The sequence below is a fragment of the Malurus melanocephalus genome, unplaced genomic scaffold, assembly GCF_030028575.1.
Source record: "Malurus melanocephalus ecotype Western Australia unplaced genomic scaffold, MMel_1.1 scaffold_258, whole genome shotgun sequence".
In the NCBI taxonomy this organism is placed as follows: Eukaryota; Metazoa; Chordata; class Aves; order Passeriformes; family Maluridae; genus Malurus; species Malurus melanocephalus.
The window spans coordinates 445,454-464,302 of record NW_026623490.1 but is presented as its reverse complement, the minus strand read 5'-3'; the positions used below and the strand labels follow the sequence as shown (position 1 = coordinate 464,302).

Sequence of the window (18,849 nt, the reverse complement as noted above, 5' to 3'; positions counted from 1 at the left end):
AAAGTTTTTTTCAACATGATGAGACATAACTGGTGATTCAGAAACCTAGAGTGTGTCACACCAGTAATTTAATTACTTCTCTTTTGTAACATAGAACTAAACAATATAAGAATTTGCTAAGTGCACAGAAGTTTCTGATCTGGCTGAAAGCCTTAGGTTTGAGGTGGATCAGAATTCTGCTTGAAACATAGTTTTAAGAAATGAGTGTATGAATAAAGTGACAGACACTTTTTTCTTTTACCAGAAACTGAATTTTAATTACCAGTGTGTTATAACATTGTGCAATGAAATAAAAAAAGCATGATGCTTTGCATACATTAATTATTTTTTTACATTTTTCTTAGTTAAGAATAAATTAAAAACCTCAGGTGTGACAAAGTTACAGTGCCAACATCAAAGCTTTAAACAAAATCCAGTTTAATACACTGAAGTAATCTGGTGTTTCACAGTTACTAACTTSCCCAAAGATATCAAAGTAGGTAGCTAAGGTTGACATGATGTGCTCAAGATTACAGAAAACATCAATTTTCTCAGTTTCTGTCAGCTTCCTTCATATTTAGAAATTTTATGTGYGTGAGCTTTTCATTTATATTAAGATATTCTGAAGCATGACAGAAATACCTTTAGTTTAAAAAGAGATCAGAAGATCACTATCAGAAAATGCTCACCAGCCTTTCACAAAGCCCACTATYATAAAGATACATTCCACTATGTGATCTGCTCTTATTTATATTTCGAAAGCTGGAGAAAAACCAAATCTTTGTTTTGCATCCAGTGTCATGGAAGAGGTGTCTCCTTACTCTTGCTGTAGCTGGATCCTATTGAGCAGATTAACCCACTGAACTGGAAAGTGCTGCAGAGCTGCAGCCAGAAGCTGCTCTGACTTTTGCAATTGTGCATCAGGTGGTCAYTTAAACACACATCAGCACCAGCTTTTGTGTTTCTTGTCTCTTCTGTTCAGGTGCTATACAATTCCTCTTTTCACTGAAAACTCTATTAATATGCAATTTTCATAGATGCTCTGAAAACTGTACTGGAGTTTTTTGGTGTCAGTCTTACCTGACTCACATAACATTTTGAGTATTCTTTAAGAATTCTGGTCTGATCTGAGCTTCTTTTGGATCAACAAAACCACTTCTGTCCAAATGAGTTGTTTCATGATGAGGTGACTTACGACTGCAAGTGTCCTTCTCCTCCTTGTTAGCTGTTCAAGGGTGATGATATTAGTGCTGATATTTATATGATCACTATGTCATTTTTTTCTAAAACTAAAAAAAGTCAGTTCCAAATCATCATGATCTAAAAATAAAAATATCTTCCCACCCTGCTTAAACAAGGATGCCTTAATTTCAAATTTATGCATTGTTATAAAGTACAACAAAATACATTAGGTAGTGGCAAGTTAGGCTGTAGTTTAATCGAGATTCAGTTCTGAAATAAATAAATTTGAATGTGCAGCATTTGTAAGTAATGTCAGTGGAAATATATTTAAATTCTTAAGAACAAAATTGTGGATTCTGTTATTTGTAGATTATTATTTCTATTGTTCATCCTTACTTACTTGATCACAGCAGGATGACAATATYTATTCATACTGAAAAAATAACACTKTAATGTTATATACAAATTCTTGATTGTTGRTATTAAAATCAATAACCCGCCCTCATTCCTACAGTATAGGTCAGTTCCAAATCCCCCTTCAGTCAGGTTTGTGAAACTGGTATTATTCACTCACACCAAAGATATTACAGAGAATATCTGCATATATAAACCAACAGCACTGTCAGTGTCACCCAAATGGCTTGTTAGTAAAATATTTCTTTGTATGCATACCATTGCTCAGATGGAAACATTAAATGCACATTAGGGTGTCTGTGTGGAAAGATATATATCAATTAAAGAAATATGGACACTAGAAATGTTAAACAAAGCCAGTAACTTAATCTCCTTGTGCAGTTAGTGAAAGACTTTGTTAGTTCTCCTCTCAGKGAATGGCTAGTTACTCACAAAATTGCTGTGTCAAGCAGAAACTCTTAAGGAACTACACTGCAGCTGGATAATTAAGTGTCTTTATCTCTTTGTAAATGGGCCATAAGGCATTCTGTTGCAGCTCACTAATGAGGACCATTTTATGGTATTCTTAAGTGATTTCTTTCAAATGCACAGTGATTTGAAGTATTATTGTTCTTGCCAGTCACTAAGGCTGGATTTATTGGGAAACAAACTTGATAACTGTAGATAATTTATTAGGTATTAAATAATTATGCCCTGGAGAGGGTGAAAGCTCTCTACGTTAATGTCGTTTTCCAAGCCAGAGTTAATTCCTGAAGCCCTACAGGAGGGAAATTCTGCTTTAAATGATTTATTTAATAAGTACTTGGATGGCTTGAGTGCTCTTGCTATGCAATTATTTGCCTTCCTTGCTGCAGATTCTTAGAGGCTGTGGGAGAGCAAAGTAGTATTCCATTAGCTGTTAAAACATTTCTAGATATGTTAACTTGAGACATCTAATTTTCTATACCTTTTCTCTTTCCTCCCAATGTTAAAAGCAYCGATCTGAAATTCTTCTGTGTGGTGAACCTGAGTGCTCCTACCAAATCTGGTGCTGGAGCAATGCACAGGCTGTGGAATCATTGTAGCCCTGCTGATTGTATTTCAGCATGGCCAGGTACTCGCTCTGGGTTGTCTTTAGGCGAGGTTCACACACCTCTTTGGGCCTCCCACAGACGATGAGTGTGATGCATGGAGCTGTTAAGGGCTAGGGGTGAGAGCAAAGGGACTATTTTTGTTTTTTGTCAGTGCTCCTTGGAAAAAAAATTGTACGACTTCTCCATCCGGTCCAGGGACTGTAGGGTCAGGGGGTGAATCGAGATCATTGAGCTGCTCCAGCAGAATAATAAACTTGTATAACAAACAAAGAAACAAAACAACAACAAAACAACCAGGCAACCAAAAAAAACCCCTAACCTTGCCTCCCCTTTTTCCCCTACAGCAAACCCAAACACTTTCTGCAAGATCTCCTATCAGCTGGTTCATTCTGTGGCTATGGAGCCAGTCTGTAGCCGACAGATACAGCCAGGGCAGCACTGCTTCTGGGACATTCTGTCATAGCACCGTGTTTGGGGTTAGGACTAAGTGCTCCCTTAGCTTAGACATTCAAAATGTGCATTTGTATTATGCACATGCTTATACTGTCATAGATTCTGAACATTTTAATGAAGGCCAGCATTTTCTCTTGTCATCATTCAGTAAATGAATGTGTCTAAGGAAGAATTCTGGAGTTTTATTTTCTCTCACCTTCTAAAACACCCACGTGAATTCAAGGTAAGCTCTTAGGGAAATCTTGACTGAAAGACACAGGAGGTACTACTTGCCAATTAATGGTCCAAATGAAAATAGTATTTTAAAAATTTTTACAAAGGAACAGACAGGAAATTAGAGAAAAATTGTACTACACAATCCATTATGTGCTTATCAGACAAGAAAAAAGACAGATGATTATGTGAAATACCATTAATTAAGAATATGACAGATACTTCAGGCAGTATAAAAGATAATAGAAGGAAAGAAGAAATTGTAGGTGGCTTGTAGAGCATGAACGCRGACTTACTGACACTTTCAGCTGAAATTAAAGTGTCACCAGCTGGAACAGTCTTGTTAAAAGTTAACAATGGAAATTGCCCTTCACATGATATGTGTATGACATATGGTATGGGATACTGAATGATTAAAATTAATGTGGATTCAAAAATATAACTAGAGAAATTAATGGAATAAAACTCTTTCAAAACCTATTAAAGATGCAGATATTGCATCTGGTGTGCGAAGCACTTGTACTGTAAATTCCTGGATATRCTTTCCTGCATTGTCCTCCAATCATCTCCTTTGGGCATCTGCTCATGCTGAAGACTCTTTCTTTGGACCGGGTGTTAGCCAAGCTCTTGCAAAATTTAAGGGCCCACCTGAGGAGAAAAGGCCCAAAGGAAAAGAAATAATAAGAAAATAAGTAATTATGAGGGTTTAAGAAAAAAAAAAACCAGAAGATAATGGTTGAAAGATCAAGTCCAATGAGGAAGTCCCATAACTTCTAGGGGCCTGATGCTGGAGATGGGATGCTGGAGAGGCTGGAGCCTCAATGTAGCCTGGTGTACCTGCTCTTATAACTTTATCTGGGAATAACRTGGGCCTCAAAAATACAGTTTTATAAATTAGAAATTTATAATTTATAAACTTAATTATGGAGCAATAATTCCCAGAAAAGAAATATTTTATTCCAGTATGTCAAAATGAACTTCCCAATTTGCCAATGGCCTGTTCTTTTTGTTAGGTTCAGAGCAATATCACRGAGAAATATTAGCTTTAAAATAATTTTAGTGAATGCATATTTTATTGAAAGGAAAATGCATGTCCAAACTCCAGTCCTAAACTTCCTTTCACCTTCCTGGTAAGCAAACAAGCATGCACAATGACTTGAGGAGACTCCTGGATTTCAAGATGTTCAGAAGTARCTTTCATACTAATAACCCCCATTTGGTTTTGGTGKTTTTTTTAAGATGATATTCAGAATTAATGGAGACGAAAATAAAACATAGAATGAATAAAGTAGGAAATAAAGTTGACATTGGAGAAAGTTTGGAATCAGGTGGAGACTGTTTATAACAACTTAGAATTGGGTAGCAAATGCAAGTTTGCATTTAAAACTTTAGCTTAACTAGCTGCATGCATTAAACTTTCTGGATATTTTATCAATAGTAAGTGCAACATTTTTTTTATTTTTTACATCTCGATGCATTGTAATTTTCTAATTATTTTTTGCTTTGGTTATATTCAGTCACAGTGGTAGCTTTAATAATCAAAAAATATGTTTTGTAGTGGAAAAATGGAGTGTAATAGAAGATAATATGTAATAGGGACTTGAATGTGCTTTGAAATCCATTTTAAGAGGGACTCAGATGTGCTGTGGCATAGCTATTTCAGTTTGCAAGCAATCACTGTAGTTACCTGGAGAGCACGGCTGAATTGAAATAATCCTTAAGGTTCATGCCTTTACCTTTGGTTTGTGCAACATTTGCAGCACAACGGTGTCATCACAGTRTTGTCATATTGGAGGCAATGTCTGGGTGTCAGCGTCAGCTCTTAGGCTGGAGTTTAATGTTTGTTCTCAAATGGAGATTGGTATATGCAAGATGAGAACTCTGAAACAACAGACCATACCTCTTGGCTGTAAGCAATCAAAAACTCTTAAGTCTTTGCCTATTTTTCCTCCTCAAAACAAGAAGAATCTTCACTTGATTCTGCCAGATCTGTTTGTGGTTGCTGCTGCCTCGCTGGGGAACATAAATGCAATGTGTGGACAATGTTCCAGGCCTCAGTGTGGGTGACATCCTTTTGAGAACATTGACAATTTATTTTACATTTGGCTCTTCACAAGCCAGGTGCTATTTGCCATYATAACTGGAACTTTGGGTGCTCAGCATCTGCACCTGAATGGCTGGCAAAGAGGTCAGAGACACAGGGTCATCTACAGAAAGGAAGGACCCCCCACCATGAGTGTGGAACCATGACAAGATCAAGGATAATTTATTTGCAATCTTAATCTGCACAGAAAGTGACATTTGGCAGTCCTTGGATGACCCTGTCCTGGAATGTAGCAGCTTTAGGTAAAAACTAACAATTTACAACATTCTCCCTTTGACTTTTTAGAAGTTGCTCAACAGGAGACAAATTTTTTTTTATCTCAGATGCTTTTGATAGAGCAGCTAAAGTGTAGGTCAATTRTATTTGCCAGTAAAATATAAAGACTTTTTTTTTTCTGACTTCAAAAGCATGAATAATTTTTCAAAGTGCCTTTTTAGAACTTCTATAAGAAAATTAGATTTATGTAAATAAAACATTGAAACAATGAAAATATGGCAATTCACTAACATACTAAAGAAATCTGTGCATATCTGTCCAAATAAGCCACTATCATGAAAAAAAAAAAACAACAAAAAAACAAATGGCTGTTTTTCATTTGCTCACAGTATCACTGGAGGACATAAGAGTCTAGTGATTAACTCAGTCTCAACTGATTTGAAAAACATAGCAGTTCAGATCTCAAATAATTTAGGAAATATAATTGTGATTTTATTGGGTCAGTCAATGGAATGAACTGCATTTTAACAGTCTTTATTGCTTACAGGCAAGCAGTGCTATTCATTCACCAGATATCKGATAGTGACCTGAGAAACAATGAGTCTACAACTTAATTTTGTCAAAAACAACCAGGAATCTCAATTTTAAAAAATCAAGTAGATTGTTTTATTTTTTTTTTTTTCCTACTGGAGATGAGATTGGACAATTTTCATACAGTTAGGAAAAAAGACAGACATTGCATGCTTTGAATTTCATATTCCTAGAGGAGAACATTAGATTGCTAAATATTTCAGATGCTACTTATTCTTAGTAGTTAGTTGGTATTTCTTTAAACCTGGACAGAAAAGCAAACTTTCTCCATTTGTGATAGTTGTTAGAAAATAAACTAAATGATTACTGATTTAATTTTTTCAACTGATACCAGAAAAAGTCTCACTATAGAGAGGCACACACTACTATAAATCTAGTAAATTTCCCTGACTACTGATTTGGGAAAAAGCMGTATATATTTGATCTCTCTCACTTGCAAGCACAGATAAACCTTTCTAAGAAAACTGCAGAGGCTGCAGCCTCAGGTGCTGACCCAGGCTCTCTACTGAGCAGGTGCAGCAGAGTTGTGGGTTAACAGAGATCCCACTGATTTGGGTTTCTGTCCATCCCCAGGGCCTGGCAGTTATGGATGGTGCTTCCTGGGTTGCCTGGACTCCATTCATCATGCAGGGCATGGAGGAAAAGAAACAGCAGAAGGACTGATATCTAAAAGAAATAATTCACAACAAGTAGGGAAAAAAGGTAGCTTAGCCCAAGGAGAAAATTATTGGGCTAAAAATTAACCAAATGTGCAGGGAAAGAATAATTTTTATTGTTGGTTCTCCTTCAGGAAAACAGGACTTTCCACATAGGCATCATTGCTTCAGAAGAACGTTACTTCCTCACCAGTTTATTCATACAGAGAAAGCAATCAAAAAACCCTCCAGGGTTTCAAATCTTGGCTAAGCATTAAGGTTTAAAAAATTATAATATTATTTTACTTGAGATAGACGTATCTTTTTCTTCAGGTACATAAAACTCTGTCATAAGCATTGTATTTGAAAAGAGCTAAACTAACATTAAAGGTTTGTRTAAAGTTAATATCTTGAAGCTGACAAATTAATTTAAAAAGTACGTATTTGGTTTTAGATCTAATTCATTTGGACTTTCTTACTTTTTAAAAAAAATTTACTTACACATCTATCATATGTGAGCCAATACATCTTTCAGGGACTTGACTTAAGGTATAAASGATTCAAGGTTTATGTAATGTTGTAGAAAAAGCCAGTCTAGGGCTATAGTATGTAAAAGTCGTTTGGAAATTGTATGGAATATTGAGTTAGAAAAACAACAGCAAACCTCAGAGAAAACATATTTTATCCTGAAAACACATTAACAGYGACATTCCTAAGTATTAATTTTCTGTCAAGTTTGGACTGTTCTTGAAAATTTCAGTGTGATGTATTAAGAGAAACRAAACTTTGTGCTTGACATGCTTAATATATTGTGCTGCAATCYGTAATAGCACAGGTCCTTGAGAAGGAGTTGGGCTTTTCTTCCAGTGGGAGCACCAGCTCCTAAGAAAGGGGTGAGAGGCACCCAAGGAAAGCCAACTTCTCCTGGCTACAGTGGAGTAAAACCCCTGGTGAAAAAAACTCCAAGCCGGTATTTGGTTGCTTCGTTTTCAGGAAATTACACATTTGCCCTCCGAGATCTCAGCTACTTCAGCTGTCTGATTCTAAGAGGAAGGAGAAAATAAATTGGCCATATCTATGGCATTTATCTTTTTCACCCTCATCTCTTACACAAATATCACTTCTATTGKGTTTTTTTTAGTTTTTAAGCATGAGTAAATAACTGGTTTCTAAGGATGTTTCCTAAAGCTCCATCTCTTCTGGAAATTACTTTCAAAGCTATTTGGTCTGCTATTAAAATCTTACCTTGTTTAAAATGCCAATAATATAAACTTTGGAATATACACRATTTCTTTTTCCTCAGTTTAAGTTTCAGTTACAAAAGGAGCCAAATTCAAATTTCCTTTATTGACTCTTGGTTACTTCCAAGTCATTTTCAATGTGTGTGTAAGTTAAATAAGAGGTAAGATAATCTCACTACAAACAGCTAATAAAATATAAGTACTTTGAGACTGAAGGAAATGAGCACTGCCTCTGCACAACCAAATACAATTTTTAACAGGAAAAACTGATGTCTCCAGTTGAAACAACAGCATTAGAGAAATTCAGGCATGAAGGAATGGAACTGTTTTAAAGCCTTCTGAAATCAATGARAGGCTCTGCTTTAACTCCTCTAGGCTTTGGCTCCAGCCCCAAGTAATTATTCAGGTTGGACTTTGGCCACAGATACTAACACCATCTGTTTACTGAAAGTGCCATGAAGTCTTTAAGTAACACAAATCACAAAGGCCTCAGTTCTATGTCTTATCTAAAAACTGRCACCTTAGGGAGAGTACACAGTTGATGTGCATCTTGCTGAGGACCTTAGTCCCTGCCATGTCACAGGGAAATGTGTAATCTACAGCATTGCCAGCACTACCTTTTCCAAATATGGCCAAGTTTCAAAGCCATTGATCTCCTAATTGAAGTTCGTATGCAAATGTGTTAATTAGATTTTATTTTTATTGATGGTGTAGAATAAAAATAATAAATATACAGCAAATACATGGAAGGGAGAAGTAAGGGAGTTTTGTTGCTTAAAAAAATTTAAAATAATAATATAAAATACGTAAACAAGAAAGAAGAATATGGTTTTTGAGTAAAATGCCTACCTAGAGAGCAGTATGGTCTTACAGTCAGGATTGGATTTCTCACWATTTTTCTATTTTCTCCTTTTCATGGAATAACTGAGGTAAAATRTTTAAGCTTCCTTTTTTTCAATTTCCCCATCTGTGAAATGGAATTAATACCAATTGTTCTGGCAGGAATTTGGCATTCTGAAATATTGCTTTGAGGTGTTCAGTGCTTCAAACCACAAAACCTTGGCATTATTCTCACCTCTGTGGTCTGGATAATCCCATAAACCATGTAAGGCTATTACCTTGTTGCASTGTCATTAAACACCAGTTCTGCAGCAAAAGCCCCTTCACTGAGAGTGAATAAGATGTAGTCTCTTTTGTAGCTGTAACTCACACTTTCAAACCAAAAACGAAAAAGAAGTATTTGTCACCAGAGGATGAGTGTGTCTGAAGGACTTAAATATTGTATCCTTATTGTAGGGATTAATGAAGTGCTGGCCTAAACCCTGCACCTCGCTTAAGGACATGTTTAACTTTAAGAATCTGAGTAGATGGATGGATTTCCATGGGAATACTGATGTGCTTAAAATATGTGTTTTTGGAATGAAACCATATCCTTCACTGTTGCGTGGGGTCATGTTGCTTTTGTTTGTGAAAGTGAAGAACACTTTCAGATGTTACTCCTTCTACAGGGAATTTCCTGTTTGTTCAAGACTGGAATCCTCACCATTTTGCACTCCTGATTTCTCAGCCCAGACTCATCTGTATGTGGTCTGTCTGCAATATACAGGATTAAGATCTGCACTGGTGTTCTAACATTAACTCTTTCCCTGAGCCATAAGGAATTCCATAAATCTTACTTCTAGACACCTGACTTCAGGAGCACTGATTTTTCCTTTATTGTATTTAGAAATATCAATGAATGCAGATATGAAAATTAAATTATTCTCTTCCAAAAAATCAATTTAAGCAAGCAGCTGCTTTACCCCAAGCTCCTCTGCTGCTCCAAAGATATTTCTTCATGAACAGCGCAAGCTCTCTTCTTCCAGGGTCTGCATTGCTGTGTTAGGTGMGAATCCGTGTCAGATCACAACACCGAACACATTTTCTGCCTTCATGTGCCATCTCTGGGGCATTCTTTGGCAGCCTCCCAGGTACAGCTTTAGTCAGAGGCAGCACCTGCAGTGGCACAGCCCTTTGTACTCAGAAGGAGCGTGCTGTGTAACCTCTCAGCAAGACAGGATGCTCTGTTTAGTGATTTKCATCATGACTTCTTCTGGTGCCTACTCTGCCTTTTGTCCACTCTGTCATCGTACTAGTTTCTTTATTAGAATTTGCCAAATGTTTGAACTGTGTAAGAAACTCAGTGCAATTATTACTCTGTGTTTTTAAAAGTGTATTTCCTAGATAATGAAATGCTTAAGACTGTTGTTGTAACTTGTATTATCATATTTTCTGTTTTGCAGTTTTACTAAAGAATGCAAAAAAGGAAGAAGAAAAGCCATTCAGAGACTGTGCAGATGTATACCAATCTGGTTTTAACAAAAGTGGGGTCTACACTATTTACATTAACAATGTGTCAGATCCTAAAAAGGTAAAGAATTGGTTTATTTTCTTGTTTGTTAATATGATATTGCTCTGAACTTAAAGGTGCATTTTGAGCCTTCATTGAAGTTATCATTCCACAAAACATTGCACTGGTATAAATAATTTGTGTTATATTCAGTCTTTAAAAAGTACAATACGTTGAGAAAATGATCAACTGTATTATTCAAGACATTCTTCTTTCCTGCTGACAGAGAACCCTTCCTAAGTTCCAACATGCACTCRACAGTTGACTCACTTCCTCCCACTTGGCAAGCTCAGTTGAATCAGACCATGGCTCCAAATAAATCTGCAATAAAATTTAGAAGCAAATTTGTAAAGCACAATAATGAGGAAGCTGATCTACAGGATTATCTGGTAGCACGGGGAAAGGAATAGCAGAATGAGTAGTTTTTAAAGATAAGGATTTATGAAAAACCATCTTTTGTAAGGAACAGGGAAAAGTGSTTTTGGCTGTAAAGAACACAACACACTGAGTATTAGCGCTGCTTGGGATGGTGAAACGTATAATCCCATCCTTCTCGAAAAAGAGACTTAGGAAGGAGTTTATATATGGAAACTTAACATTAGTCTGTAAAGGAGACRATATTTTTGCAAGACTTTTGTTGCTAAGGTACCTGAGTCTGTTGGGGCTGGGAGCATGAGAGGATAACCTCGCCTAACTTCTCTGTGGAGGAGTGTTGTCTGTCCCTCTGACAGGGCATTATTGGGAGAAGCCACCAAGGCTAAGGGTTGCTTACTTGGCAGAGGAAAATATGGTGATGGCAATAAAGGAGAACCCCTTCTGCCTAATGAATTTATTCTTACTGCASTAAAATGGTGACCCTGCAAACAGAAAAAAACCTGGCAAAAAAATATTACCAATATTATTGTTTATAGTAATATTATGATAATATTAACATATGTAAAACTTATTGCTAAACGAAGTTTGGTATTACAAGAGGCCTTTGGGAGCCTGTAAATGTCAAGATGTCATAGCTTAGCAAGGAATTAGAGTTCATTAAACCATGAGTAGAACTAGGRTGGGAGAGCTTTATGGGCCAAGATCAATATAATTGTGGTGAATATGAATGGAAAAACAATTGACATGGCATAAAATACAGAAATCCCTTTAAGCATCAATGAACAGAACGAGCAGAATAAAAGCATTTCTGTAGAAGCTGCTCCACTCAAAAGAGATGTAAAACCTCTCCAAATTGCATGTACCAGCTGGAGGAGCTTTTCTTAGGCTTACTGAAGTTCATAAACCATGCCCAGAAGCTGGACTGCAATTAAAAACAACGGTTACCTGAAAGCAYAGTGACACTGATGCTTTGGGTATATTTACCCCAGCCACATTTCACTGGCAATATATGGACACTGACGCAGTGGAAGTTACAGTGTGTCCCCACCATATCCATGATGCTGCTATCAATCAATACAGATATCACAACTCAGCTGATATAATTGCATTATGTTTCCCAGGAGGGTTCCTATTTTAGCAATAAAACACAGGGGTGTGTGTTTCTATATGCTGAGGGCATTTCTGATACCACCTGTTTYTGTCTTGCCCAAGCAATGACATAGCAAGAGCTGATCCCAGGCACCTTCATGCTGGTCAAGTGAGGAGTGTGGTTGCTTTAACAGGGTTTTTTTTCAGACATTGAGGTAATTTAAACAGGCTACAGGGTAGTGCTGTGTAGAGAGCTGAACAAACTCCAGCTGAGATAGTTTCAAAGTCACATCAAGGCAGGGCTGTGCCAGCACTGGTCAGCCCAGAGGCAGCACCATGCAGACACAGTTAGGTTGCTTTAATATCCTTATAGATAATCCATGGAGACATTCTTGCTTTCTTAAAGCCAGATTACCACAATGCAATGCACGATTCTGACGTGTCTTAAAAGGCCTTATATATTGTACCTYCTGTAATACAGCCCCTGCAACTACCTCATCCTATACATTAGGTCACAGAAATATACCTTCATTTAATTTCACTTCATATTTTCTAYGGGATACTTACTAGAATCCTGGTATTTGATGGAAAATACCTTTGTCATACATAAAAATGTTGCTCTCAGTTCTARTGTTTTGTTAGTTTCACATTCATATATTCATAAAAAAAATTATCCTTCATGCTTACAACTCCATGCCATTTATATGCCTCCTTTTTATATGCTCGCATATGCTTTAGATTACAATTTTTGTTTCATGTTCCAAACTTCAACAGCTCATTAATTTAGTTCATTAGTCTTTAAGCCCTGTATCACAATTTAGTGATTAAGGTATGTTTTAAAGGACTTTAATAATATTCCATATTTTTGATATGGAAAGAGAGAAAGATAGAATTAAACTATTAAGCTAATTAATTGGCTTGTTCTGATGTRTGTATGTGCAGCGCCTGATAATGTGGACAAATGATCGTCCTGAGTGAAAGAGAAAGGAGGAACAATCCTCTCAGCTCCCTGCAAAGTTGGGGTCAGGAAGGGTTCTGATGTGCAGGGGAGCAGTGGGAGTGAGGTTATCCCCATTTTGGAGGTGAAGGAACCAAGCCACCTTTGGGAGCCAAAGTGGGTCAGATGTGATTGGTTTGGCTGCAAACAGAACCTGCACACCTCCCCCTGGATCAATGTATTGACTCACTCACTGGCTCCTCTCATGCCCTCTCCAGCACTTTTATCAACTTCTGGGTGCACTACAATGAAAATAATGTTATCAGCTACTGCTGGGTTCTGACTATCTTTGTCTTCATTGTTCTGCAAAAGCAATTGCTTAGACTGGTATCTCCACTCCCTCCCCTCTACTTTCTTCTTGTGGACTTCCCATTAAATCAATGCTGATGCCCTCTCTGAGCATATCTGATAGAATTTTGACCCATTAARAGCATGTTATTGTCCTGTACAGTGGAAAATGTCATCCAAAATGGTTCTCATCAGACTCAGTTTCTGCATAGCAGAGACACATTCTCTGAATCTCAAAGGTCTGGTCTTGAGCTTGTTCCTCCCTGTCAATGCAGAATTGTGATGTCTTAGTGTGCAAACACTTAAAATGCACTTAAAATTCAATATTTAGTAATTTCTCATCTTCTATTTAGTTTCAAGTTGAGCTTATCTCTGAGTGCTAATTATGAGGTTTTTAATAATTTCATCCATAAAGCTAGAATAAGTAGAAATAATACCATATTTACCTTTTAGGAGCTTGAGGATATTTACTCATGCATTTAAGGAGGAGCAAGAATGCAATATTTTGGATGGTGTTTTATTCTAAGTCAGGTTATTTTATCTGTTATAAACTCAGAATCTAGAGATGCATACAAATTTAACCACTTTTTTCATGCTTTTCTAGTAGACAGTTAAGTATTAGRAAACGTTAAATTGTGTTTAATGGCTGAGAGCCTTGCTCTTTTCTGGGACAGACCAGGCTAGATCTGATGCACAGTAACATCTATAATCACCTTGGGACTCCTTTTAATATGGGCAGGTGTTTGTATCTACCACAGTGGAAAGTGCCAGACCACGCAATGAAAAATGTGCTGMTGGCAAATCTTTATTTCACTGTGCAGTTTTCTCTTTCCATTTGATATATGATTTGGAAAACTTCATTCTTTTTACAGGTATTTCATTGTATTGTRGTATGAAAATCCCAAAATTTGCATGCATGTTTAAAATGAGTAATCTTAATAAAGTTGAGGATTTAATGCCTTAAAAATTGGCAGTGGATTCATGGGAGATTGAAATTACTTATAAGGAAAGTAAATCCATCTTTTAGAAATTCTCACTGTTAATCAGGCTAAAGAAATTAAATCCTGTAGATAAATGTTTTTACTCACAGTGGCTAGGCTGAAGAAGGAATAGGGCCAAAATGCTTGTCTAGAAAATTGTGGGTTTTCTTGTGGTCACCCTGAATCAAGTTCACGTTTGCCCTGGTATTTTATTTCCTTCCTTGCTTTCACAGGGACTTCTATTGGCATGCCTGGTGCAAATTAAAACAAAAACACTTGCATATTGTTACTATGACAGTTCTTATGAGCAAGAGAAATTTAGAAATGGCTTTTCCTGAGGGTAGAATATGGTTCTCTAGACAACTGCAGGACCAATTTTTATTTAACTGTGTTGGATAGTAACCTCCAAGTTGTCAAAGCAACAGAAGGCTTTAAATTACCAACCAGTGCTTAATGGATTGAGTCTTGCTGATGTGAGWGCCAAACGCTAAACCTCTTCAACCCTCTTACATACTGACATCTTACTTAAATGCAGAATACAGCTATTTAAAAGCACAGGCAAATGAAATTTAGGATTATTGCGGAGGCAATATGGCATGGATGAGGACAGGGGGTGGAAATCAAAAAATTTTCCTTGAATGAGTAGTACTGAGAAACTCAGGTTTTAAGAAAAAACGGGAACAAAAATTATTACCACTTGCAACATACCAAGAAAGGCAAATGTACAAGAAGTATTTTAACGTATTTCATAATTCTTTTCATATATTTTTAAAAGGATAATGTAAAAAGAGTGAAGTGAATTAAAGTTAATTTCTATTTTTATTATGATATGCATTATTTAAAATTGGTAACATTTTCACTTTACACAATATTCTAACATCAAGSGTCGGCGAAATTGTTAAATGTAATCATTATCATTTACACACAGAATCTTCAGTATCTAAGTTATAATTTTATTAGTGCAATGGTGACATGATATGATCTTACCTATTCAATATAGATCTTAACTTCTGAACTTGTTTCACAGCCTCTGCTCTTGACCCTTTTTCTGTCTATGTTCTCTGTCATTTTAAGGCAGCTCACTCTGAGGTCACCTGTTCCCATTTTGGGACACTGCCTGGAACACTGTAGGTAATATTATAATTCAATGCAAAACAAAATAAGCTCATCTGTGCTACATTTCAGACTCCCAGGATGAATGCTTTCTGTAAGAATCCTCAAGATTCCCTCTGAACTCAAAAGATCAAGCTGCAGAAAGCATTATTATTATTACTGAAAGAAATACTCTAAGATGACAAGATTCCAATGCAAACTTGTTTGGGTTTTTCAATTTTTCTTTTTTACTTACTGCATAGGTCTTTTGCAATATGGAAATTGCAGGAGGAGGATGGACAGTTATACAGCATCGAGAAGATGGAAGTCTGGATTTTCAGAAAAGCTGGAAAGAATACAAAATGGTAAGGTGAAAAATGTGCCATAGYTGTAGAATTCATACAAGTGGCAGATTTCAAATACTACTTCTTATTGTCCTAAATAGATAATTCTACCTATAGTGATGTGGTATATTCTTGCAGTCTTTTATGAACTACCTTTGGTCGTGTCTATTAGTTTTGAAAACTACAATATCTATAATAGCTAAGTTAGTTGCATATTATTTCTGTCATTTAGAGTTTCTTTCAGATCAATAACTGAGACTAAAATGAGATGAAGCCAGAATACTGCTGCCTCTCTGAASTTTTGACTCGGTAGGGTAAGGGGTTATAGGCATGTGATGATGTTCCTAAGGCATGAATGCTTTCAGCTGAGGGGAACTCATTCAGAAGTTGGAGCACCTCAGACAGGATTAAAAATTTTTACTGGGGTTTATCCCAAATCACACAGCACTCTGCCAATCAAGTTAATGTACTGGAAATGTTGATACTTCAAATAGGATTACAAGAAAATAAATAACTTATCTAATTAAAGGTGACACGACTTCAAGCAGACTATTTTCCCTTTGCCAACTCAAAAATATTTTACTCCAATGTAAATAACTTCTCWTTTTTTTTTTTCATTCCATGCCTAATCAAACTTTCTGATGGAGCTTCTTTCTCTGAGTCCCTGAGGACTAGCTTGGATTTCAATGATATTCCTAGTGAAATTTTCAGCACCATCTTATCAGCCTGGCAGAGGAAAGYTTTTTCCTACAGTTTTCAAAAAACACTACATGAAAAGAGAATTTTAAATGTTGAAAAATAAAATTAAGTTCAGTTCATAATTACRAAATTGGAAATTTGTTTTAGAATTCATCTTGTTTTAATTTAGCAGAAAACTTGAAAACTGTTTTATTCGATTTTGGTTCAGAATCAAATAAAATATAAAGCATCAAATTATTTTGGGGAACCAAAATTTGAAGATTCTACCAGTTTTACTTGAGGGGAAATTAGAATTTRTAAGTGCAACCTCCATGTGGACTTTTTAAACTTATACATATCACGTTAACCAATTTTCTTGGTTTTTATCTCCTGTACTTTTCTTAGGCAGTTTAATAAATACAGCCCTTTGTCAAGTTTTCCCATGTAGCCATTTTTTATATATATTCCTTCACTTAGTCATTTTCCTCCTCTTTTCCTTTACAACAGTGTGAACCTGTTCTGGATTAGATTGTGCTGAATTTGTCTAGTTCAAGCAGTCTGAATTAWTTTTGTTTCTCTTCACAAATCATATAGTATTCTAAGAGATCATTTACTTCCACCAAATAAATAGGATCCATTTTGGACTTTTATTGATAGTGTATCTGATATGTCATGAAACAAGATGGGATTCAGGCTTGCTCTGCTTCTCTGAAGTGTTTCACCAAACAATCTTAGTCCCCCTTCTGTGGTTATCACATAACACTGAGTTTTGAATGTGGAATGGTGGAAGCTGGTGAYGCTCTGTATATTACTGGGATATCTGAGAGCATCTGAGCTTCAAAGCAATAACATCACTAACATCAGTCTTTGATTGTSCAGAGAGAGTGTGTGGTGTCTTTTGGACCACAATCCCTCTCTTTCCTGACACATTTTCCTGGTGTTTCTTCCAATGGAAAATGGGTGGTACAGTGTGGGCTCATGATGGCACTTGGGCTTACCTGGAGCAGTTGAACTTAATGTGCGTTTTCTCAACCCATAGCTCAGACAGAGCTTTCCAGTTTTGCTAAGAAATTTTTCTTGTGCTTGTATCTGATTGGGGGCCTAAAGTTAACAGAAATCATAYCATAATATAATAACAGCAACAATAAGTCTCTGGAGCTTCTTTTATTTTCAGTGCATTTAGTTCTTATTGGAAAGAAATCTGGAAAGCTGTTGACGTTTTTAAGCTATGAGCAAGGACTGATTGCCAGCTTCTGAGCTGGACAGGAATTCAGGCCACCAACCTGCACCACTGCTAAAGCACTCACAAGCTTTTGGCTGTTCCAGTGTTAGGGGGCCACTGCACTTATGCTCTGACTCCAAGCTGAGATCCTTGCAGCAGCTTATGTGGGAAGTGCGGACATGGAGCTGTCTCTGGAGAGGTGACAGCACTGCTGGGTTACAGGAGTCACCCAACACCAATGAGGGAGTCACTGAATCTATTTCATGCTGGTGCCTTCAGCTTGCACGGAAGAACTTCAATTTCTGTTCTAGACACCAGCACAGGAAACAGGTTAAGTGAGAGATAGGGTAGCTATCAATCTTTGGAGTAGGAAATATGCTCCATGAGTGGGAAACAAACTCCATTSATATATAAATTGCCACAAAGTCAGTGATACTGCAGCAATACTGGCACTAATTTTTCCTCCTGCCTTTTTTTTTTTTTTTTCTCCATTCCATTGACATTCAGTCTCCACTCTGGGAAATAAAATAATGCTTCTTTTGGTATCTAAAACAAGAGCTAATGAGCAAAACCTTCCTGCAGATTTACTGCTATAAAAGATTGCTTATACTAACTTCTTGCTAAGTGGTATATGTTCTTACCAGCCTCCTTCAGTTTTGTTGTTAGCTGTATGGTGTGCATTGTCGTTTGTAACTTTGCTTCTAAGAACTCATTTCTGACTAAGAAATCTCTTGGGCCATTTGAGTTTTTTCTATTCAATAGTAATTGGAATAAATTTAGAAAAAAACCCTTAAGTCCCTCCTTCCATCCTTTCCTTATTGGTATCTACTACATCCCTTCTTTTGCATTTTGCAATGGATTTTCTTTTACACTGTTTGTTGCTTATCCAAAAAAATTGAAGTGGAACGACAAATAATTATTTTAACAGCAGGTRAGATCACCCTGAAGTTTCAAGCATTTTTCATATGTCTTTGCCTGAGTAAATGTAAATGTAAAACACTATTAAAAGTTTTTATCTCTAGAGGGGAATATTGCTTAAAAAACTACTGCCTGCCATCTGCGAACCTAAGACCCTTTAGAAGGGGTTTTTCACAAGCTTACTTTCTAAGACACAGTTTCTGGCATTTATTAGGCAGTTATTAGCAATAATCAAATCTGAGTAAATGGTTAGCTCATGTGCTAACTTGGCTGTTGAGACTTCTTGATCAATTTCCAGTTTCCAGTTCTTGGATGAATGCACCTTTCCCAGTGACTGTCTCCATTTTTGCCAAATTAGGTGATGGAGTATTGGATT

General features: G+C 36.6%; 1 protein-coding gene across 1 annotated transcript in view; it reads left to right on the top strand.

The window, feature by feature from the left end:
* ANGPT1 (angiopoietin 1) overlaps window positions 1–18,849 on the top strand; it is a 146,808-nt gene that overhangs the window by 84,576 nt on the left and 43,383 nt on the right. Inside the window, exons 5-6 of the mRNA XM_057375787.1 lie at window positions 10,384–10,511; window positions 15,575–15,676. Coding sequence (XP_057231770.1) covers window positions 10,384–10,511; window positions 15,575–15,676 — 230 coding nt within the window. The remainder of the gene's footprint in view (window positions 1–10,383; window positions 10,512–15,574; window positions 15,677–18,849) is intronic.